The sequence below is a fragment of the Corvus moneduloides genome, chromosome 12 (assembly GCF_009650955.1).
Source record: "Corvus moneduloides isolate bCorMon1 chromosome 12, bCorMon1.pri, whole genome shotgun sequence".
NCBI lineage: Eukaryota > Metazoa > Chordata > Aves > Passeriformes > Corvidae > Corvus > Corvus moneduloides.
Window position 1 is genome coordinate 9,607,569 of NC_045487.1, and position 8,142 is coordinate 9,615,710.

At 39.7% G+C, this 8,142-nt stretch overlaps 1 protein-coding gene across 6 annotated transcripts in view; it reads left to right on the top strand.

Annotated features, from left to right (window-relative positions):
- The window catches only part of SLC12A4 (solute carrier family 12 member 4), a 46,667-nt gene extending 39,462 nt beyond the window's left edge, over positions 1–7,205 (top strand). For 3 of the 6 annotated variants that reach the window (XM_032121754.1, XM_032121759.1, XM_032121758.1), the window contains exons 18-25: positions 500–695; positions 1,380–1,549; positions 1,727–1,858; positions 1,955–2,062; positions 2,736–2,920; positions 3,662–3,676; positions 5,599–5,732; positions 6,049–7,205. In XM_032121754.1, coding sequence (XP_031977645.1) covers positions 500–695; positions 1,380–1,549; positions 1,727–1,858; positions 1,955–2,062; positions 2,736–2,920; positions 3,662–3,676; positions 5,599–5,732; positions 6,049–6,140 — 1,032 coding nt within the window. In that variant the 3' untranslated portion in view covers positions 6,141–7,205. The remainder of the gene's footprint in view (positions 1–499; positions 696–1,379; positions 1,550–1,726; positions 1,859–1,954; positions 2,063–2,735; positions 2,921–3,661; positions 3,677–5,598; positions 5,733–6,048) is intronic. The other 3 variants (XM_032121756.1, XM_032121755.1, XM_032121757.1) reach the window with 3 other exon arrangements.
- The last annotated feature ends 937 nt before the right edge of the window (positions 7,206–8,142 follow it).

An 8,142-nucleotide genomic window follows, 5' to 3' on the forward strand; every position in this document is an offset into this window, starting at 1 on the left:
TATGTGTTGATCAAGTTTATTTAGTTTTTAAACAAATAAGAGGTATACTTGATAGGTATGTGGGATTTGGTGCTTATATTTGTAAATTTAATATAACACAGCATGTAACATGGAAATCTAAAACTGGAAATCCAAATGAAGTCAATTGGCCTTGGGTTTAAAAAGGTGAGTGTTATAGGATTAGAAAATGGAAAGTGAAATAGTAATCCAGATATCACTATATACTACTATGAATAAGAGATGATAGCACAAACGAAAAAAACCCCTTACTTTCATCTGTTAGAAATGATTATGTTTGGAAGGCAATTGTGTTTTAAACAAATGGGTGTTTTCTGTTTTGTTTTATTAAGGAAATCTGATGAGCAGAACTTTGCATTGTAATGTGCTTTACCTATGGACATGTGAACCAGGAATTTACATTGTAATCTCATGACAGAGAAATATTAGGAGTTCCTTTTGGAAAGGAAAACTGAGATTTTTTTCCTTGTCTGTCTTGCAGACTATTAAGAATATGATGGAAATTGAGAAGGTTAAAGGATTTTGTCAAGTAGTTGTAGCCAATAAAGTTCGAGAAGGAATTGCTCACTTGATCCAGTCATGTGGACTTGGTGGCATGAAGCACAACACTGTGGTTTTGGGGTGGCCCTATGGGTGGAGACAGAGTGAAGATCCAAGGTCTTGGAAGACATTTATAGGTGAGCTTTAATGATTCTTTGTGATCAGACAGTGTGAACAGAGATGTTTATTACACACATGGTACACACAGGGGATTTTAACAGAATCCTTGTAAGATTGGTTTTGAGTTTGTCTTTTTTTTTCTAGTATTGGTGGAGAAGTAGGTATTTTCTCACAAAACTGCTCTGTTTGAAATACCACTTCCTGTAGGTAAAAGACCTAAGAAAGATCTTCAAAGATTAATCTAGCAGCTAAAACTCATATGTCTAACTACAAATGGTTAAAAAATGCTGGTTTTATGGCAAACTATAATTCGTTTCCTAGATAATCTCTGTTTTGTCACTGGCTCTAACCTATCCTTCACTAGTGGATAACACTCTCCTTGCCTCTATCTCTCTTCTTCTACTGTGGTCCAGTTGCTTAATCAAATTAGAACAGAGCAGATGCTGTCTCCTCATACTTAACTTTGAAGGTTGCTGCTTTTCTTTTGAATGTGAAATAGGGCTTGTGTTCCTGCGAGTCTGCTTTATCATGGCTTTGTCATTTGGACTGATCTGTCTGTGCAAGCCTTGCTGTACATACTTTCCTTAACTTAAGTGATGACTTTTATGGTTTGCTGACATTTTCTCCGTGAGCAGCATTTTTCTAACCATAGATGATTCTTGCAGGATTGGAAGTAACTGTGTTCTTCCCCTCCTGGGCAGGTACTGTTCGCTGCACAACAGCAGCTCATCTGGCTCTGCTAGTTCCCAAAAATGTGTCTTTCTACCCCAGCAACCATGAGCGTTACAACGAAGGCAACATTGATGTGTGGTGGATTGTGCATGATGGAGGCATGTTGATGTTGCTTCCTTTTCTTCTCAAACAGCACAAAGTAAGCAGCTACACAGAAAATGTCCCCCACCTACTTCTGCATGCTTTAGTTTAAGGAAATAAGGTCCAGTGGTAGAGCCTGTATTAATAAATGAGAGTGGACATGTTGCTAGGTTTCTGTTTTGTAGAGCAAAGTGTTATTGGTTCAAATAGCTGAGAGTTTGTGTTCCCTCACCAGGTTTGGAGAAAATGCAAAATGAGAATTTTTACTGTAGCTCAGATGGATGATAACAGTATCCAGATGAAGAAGGATTTGGCTACTTTCCTCTATCAACTCCGAATAGAGGCAGAGGTAGAAGTTGTAGAAATGGTAAGGGAATTGAGCCCATTTTTCACTTTATTATGCACGTGGTGATGTTTGGTTATGACTTGATTACAAGCACAATATTTGTCCTTATTTTTGCAGCACAATAGTGATATCTCAGCATATACTTATGAGAGAACTCTTATGATGGAGCAGAGATCTCAGATGCTGAGGCAAATGAGGCTGACAAAAACTGAGAGGGAAAGGGAGGTACGTAATTTTGGTTGTTCTCTATGGGCTGCTGAGGGGAATGACACAATGTGCCTTCCTAGCAGTGTGTTATGTAGCTGCTGCTTAAATTTAACTCCTGTGTTCTAAAGATGTAAGGAAATACTTGTAGTGTAGCTTTTTTTGTTTCCCAAAATTACATGTAGTTCTTATTTTTTCTTTATCTGGGATATCCGGTATTTGTCTCAATTTATAACATATCCTGTTCTCCTACTGAAGATGTCATTCCTGTTTGGACTTTTAGGACACATGGCTATGAAAAATGTCTATGACATGTAGCTATGGAAGATGATCCATCTTTTCTGCATGTGTTTGTCAAGGTTTTTTTTTTTTAGTTGTCGATTTTGGGTCGGTCTTGTCTGTTGTTTCTGACCATATCATGATGTGAATGAGACTGACTTTTTTTTCTTGTATAGATACAGGCCTTTGTCAGTCCAAATTCTGCTTGGCTTACACTCATCAAAACTGTTGAAAGTCAGTTTGGTATGTAAGACTTTCAGCTAGAGCAAATGCCTGGTATCAGAGCTCTCCTGGAGGCTTAACTGACTGAGCAAAATAAAAGATACAATGGAACAAAAAGTCTATAATTGCTTAAAGAGAACCAGAGAGCATAAAAGAGTCTCTGAATTCACCTTGTCACTCATGTCCCCTCCAGGCTCAGCTTGTAAAGGACAGACATTCAATAGCACGTCTGGAGAGCCTCTACTCAGATGAGGAAGATGAGGGAGACCCTGTTCCTGAGAACATCCAGATGACCTGGACAAAAGAGAAATGTGAAGCTGAGAAGCGGAACCGAGGCAGTGCTGTGGGAAGCTTTAGAGATCTCATCAGCATTAAGCCGTGAGTCTTGTCTAAGTCTACACTTTGCATCTCCTGAAAGTCTACACATGCTGTGCTTTTGTTATCTGCTGTTTCCTAATCCTTGGTTTGGACTTGTGCTATAAACACTGAGACCTGGCAATGAAAAGACAGCAGTTAGCCTTCCCAGAAATCTCTAACCAATCAAATGTGCACACTTCCCTCAATATTTCACTTGGTATAGTCAAATTCTAAATTGGAGCTGTTAAAATCCTGTAACCACTTCCGTCCTGTCTTCCAAACGCCTCAGTAGAACACACTGATAATTTCACTGATCTAATCAGAACTTCTTAAAAAATATGATCATTTCACTATCTAGTGTGTAGTGTGGATGTTTAACACATAAAGGAAGAAGCTATGGAGATGGTGGTGAATGACTTGGAATAGCATCTGTGTGTGATAAACTCTCTGAGACAGACTTGCTGCTGCAGGAGCTCTGACGTAACAACAGCTGTAGTACTACCACGAGTGTGCCCCCTGAAGAGTGAGAAGTAAAGGTCTATTTTGGCTTTGTGTAAAACTGTGTGAATCTCCTGTGACTTCTTTGATGTCCTCCATCTCACATGAAGAGCTCAGTCAGTCAGTTTTGCATACTTGGCCAAGTTCCAGATTTTTCTTCCTGGTAAATCAGAATTCAAATCTGTTTTAGGCTGAATCATACTGTAGAAATTCTGTTGAATTTGGTGTTAACTACCTGTACTTTTTCCTCTTCCATGCTTTCAGAGGGTGGGAGATCTTGTAAGTTTGTTACTTAAATTAGAAGTACATTAAGATAGTTGAGAGGAAAGACTTAATTTTCTCAACTAAAAGCAGGAAAACTATGTGTACTGATAGAAGGAAAGGCACTAGAGTTGAGCACTCTTAGCAATGTTTTAAAGGGAGCAGGATTAGCTACTTAAGCTAAGTATCATTATAAATAGGATGTAACAAACTACAAGAGTTGTCCTGACGAGAACTAAGGATAGAAAACAATTCCAATCTGAACCTATTTTCTTAAGCAGAGTATGACACAAGCAGGGGGAAACATTACTCATTTAGAGAAGCTCTCATTTCACAACACTGCTGGATGTTATTTCTGGCAGGTTCTGGGCACTAAACAAGCCCTTTCTTGTAGCCTACACCTTTAAATCACTGGGGAGATGCCAATTTTAAATATCACTTTAGAGAAAACCAAACCTTGAGTTTTTAATACCCTTTCCAAAACTATACATAGCTAACAACTGTTATCTTCCTGCTGCTGGTTTTTTCCTCACTTCCTGTAAACATAATCTGGCCTCAGTGTTGTCCCTGGCTTTCTGAAGCTCATGTGGTGAAGACAGAGGGTGTCCTTGCTCCAAATTATGTAAGAATATGAAGTAACAGAGAGGTAGTTCACAGTGGGTAAATTATTCTGTTAGCATAATAAACATTATTTTTCCCACTGCATCTTCTTTTCTCTGTGTATATAAATTATTTCTTTGCAAATCTGAATATTCAGAAGAGCAGCAAGGTTACTGAAGAGTTTCACTCATAGTCATGCAAAGCTGAATCAATGAAACCACAGATTCATATTTCATTTTTTTCTACTAACACTTATATTAATATATTAAAATGAAGACAAAAACCCAAGTGGAAAGGCCTCAAAAGTGTAAATATATTCTCCTTTTGATAAGTTTATTTCTGTATTTTATTTCCTTTTCTGTTACCAAAATAATGGTGGATTTCCTGTAAGAAGGAAACATTCCCTGGCTTGAAATCCCTAAAGGTTACTTTTGAGTTTTCTTCCTGCATGAATTGATGTTATTTTTTGTTAATATATTCCAAATAATTAATGCTTTTACCTCTCTTAGCCTGGATTCTTATGGAGCGGAGGCTTACGAGATTATGCTGCACCTATTCCCTTTTCTCCCCTAACTTTTGAACTAAGTGGCTACTTAAGTTTGGAAGTGTGATTGAGATTTTAAAGACACCTGGGTAAAAGTGTTTCTTGTAAATAGCCAGGCAGAGAGGTTGATTAGTGTCCTGAAGGAGAGGTTAACATCCTTATTACACTCCAGAAAAGCCCCATACATTCAGCCTGTTAGGCTGCCTTCCTGTACTCCAGGAATCATGTGATTGCCATCTGTAGCAAACCAGGCTTTCTCTGGAGATGCCAACTGCTGTTCAACACCAAGGGGGAAGTGCACTCCTGGGAAGTGTGGGCTGAGCACGATGGTGCCAGTCTCCTGCTTGGTTCCCATGTCTTTGAGAGAGAGTTTTGTGGTTCTGAGTTTGGAGAGTTGCATGGCCTGTGCTGCCATGGGCATGAGGGGTCTGGGCAGGGCTGCCCTGAGGGAAGGCCCTGCAGTCATGAGTGTGCCCGGTCAAAGAGCACATCCCCTCTGTGTTTCAATTTCTTATGCAACACTAAATCATCTTTATCAAATATGCTTTTTGAAGAGCATTGTAACTTTCTAAACTGAAGACTCCAGAGATCTTAAAACCAATGGACTAGCTGTACGTGAATAAGTCTGGGAAATCTCTTTGGTATCTTCATCACAAAGTTTGAAAAAAATTACTGTGTTGAGTTGACATTTAACAGGGTATTTAGGAGATTAGAGTATGCTTTTAAGGACCTTTTTAATAATTCAGTGTTCAGAGGCATGTTTCTAACAGTAAGTGTGAATGTGCTTCTTCTACAGGAACCAGTCTAATGTCCGAAGGATGCACACAGCAGTGAAGCTAAATGAAGTCATTGTAAATAGATCCCATGATGCCAGACTTGTGCTCCTCAACATGCCTGGTCCTCCAAAGAATACTGATGGAGATGAAAACTGTATCCTTTCAGCCAAGGCCCGGGCCACACAGAAGGTTTTCCTTTAATCTGTTCTCTTAAATTCATTTTGCCACCAGTGCTGTTGAGCTGTAACATGTGACAAAGCGTCCCCTGGGTAGAGGGTATTGGCTTGTGGCTGTAAGGTAGTAATTGCTTAAAGGAAAAAGTGCCACAAACTCACAGTATTTTGATACTTAGAGGGATACTTGCACTATGCCCCTAAGCGAGACCATAGCTGAGGGCTGTGAGCTGGCCCTGCTCTAATCCCTTTGTATTTTGGTTTTGATGCTTTTTGTCCTTGACTTTACTGAAACAGACATGGAGTTTCTCGAAGTCTTGACTGAGGGTCTGGAGAGGGTATTACTTGTTAGAGGCGGCGGCCGAGAAGTCATCACCATTTACTCCTGATTTAGAAGCTCCTAACCCTGCTCTACATTTACCTTCTTGGCCATAACGGACATTCCAGTTTTAAAAGGAGAAGAAAAAAAGGTTTTTTGCCTAACTTTCTCCTCATCCAGTCCTGTTCATTGTTTTTCCATTCGCAACATACATATCTTTTGGGATTGCAGTATTTGTTACACCATCCAATTAGCAACGTAAATTAATTGTGAAGCTGCCACATTATTCAGTTTCTGCTTTGGTACCCCAGCATTTGTGCATGTAGTTTTAACACTAAACCTATCTTTAGTCAGCACTGCTATGTGCAGTATTTTTAGTAACTGTATGTAAAGTTAGGACATGAAAGCCAGTTACTGTAAAAAGATCTAAAAAGCTTTTTATATTAGGTTTGGGGGGATAGAAGTGCATTATATAGCAGCTAGGTTCTGCTGTTCAGCTATAAAGCATTTTCTAAGAGCACACTAAATTGTGAGAGGACTGAAAAAGCTTTCCTTTTCTGGGTTTATTTCCAGAACTAAACTCTCAGTATTGGGTAAGAATTTATACTTTTAATACATTTATTGATAGAGATTTAAATAAATTATGTTGATATAGTTGAAATTATGTATGTAGCTTGCTATAAGTTTTGTTGCTTCTGAGACTTCAGGTTCTGTGAGGCCAGATCCCTATTTATTTTTGTATTTATTTGTCAGAAGTATTGGATATGCAGATGCAGACTTTAGGAGAACAGAGATCTCACAATAAATTCTGAATCACCAGTGGATTGAAGGACCAGTCCTGTGCAGTTCTTCCATGCTTTAAATTTCTTGCAGACCATCCATCAAAAGTACATTGAGCATGTTGGAGTCCCGTGTAGAGCCAGGTGCTATGCTGCACGCACAGCGATGGGATTGCACTTGCCCAAGTACAGGGGACCTGCTGCTTCATTGTATGCTTTATGCCCTTAGAGGGAAAAGAAGACAAGAAGACCTATATTAACCAATAAGTCTCTGGAGATTTTATCAAGCCCATTAAGTTGTACTTTATGTACAGAACATTCGTATTTTTTCAATAAAATGTTGCATACACTTTGAACCTGCTCTCTGTTCTGTGTGTGAGGGTGGATTGTGCAGGAGGAGCCTCTGCCCTAGTGCGACATTGGCACCACTGGACCCACCAGGCGAGGGCCAAGGGGCTGGGGCCGTGTTGGTGCTCACCCAGATGGCACAAGTCCTGCACAGGGGAGCTGCCACCTCAGACTTCAGAGCAGCTGGGTATGTGTCTGAGGGAGTAAAGCCTCTGGGGGCACTGCCAGAACCAACAGCCATGCAGAGTTCTGCACCTGTAGACTATTGAAGACAATCTGGTACCCCCTCAAGATTTCTGGCTGTCTGGGGGAGTGGTGATCCCATGCCATGGACAGATGTGAACTAACGTCCCAGGGATGCATTTGTGGAACTGGAAGAAAGGTAGGGATTGACACATTTCTGTCCCATGTGCTCTTGCTAGGTGATGTGTTAGTTCTGTGAGCCCTGCTGCGGTGATACTCCTGGGTGTTCCACTGCTCACAATGCGACCAATTTGTCTGAGAGATGCCAATCTGAGAAACTATCCAGGCTTTTATCTTGAATAACTTAATAAAAAAATGCTGTTCATAGGAGTTTTATAGTTAAAGCCTGTTTGTTCTCTCTGTAAAGGACACACCTGATGGGAACAGGATGGTATTAATCTGTGCCAAGATCCCTTCAAGACAACAGCCAGGAAATACCTCTGGGGTGTGCTCTCGGGTATTTTTTTATTTTAACAGCAGTCTTTGCTTTTTTGGTTTTGAAAGCCAAAATTAATGTCACCCACGCTTTCAAACCAGTGGAAAGACTAAAGCTTTCTTATTTGCAAATACTGTGCTATTTGTACAGATTATTTTTACATCTTCAAGCACTAATGGAATGCAAGTGTACAGCAATTTTGATAATTAACACCTATTTGCAAACATTCTTTTATAGGAGTAATACAAAAAGTTTATGAAATCTTT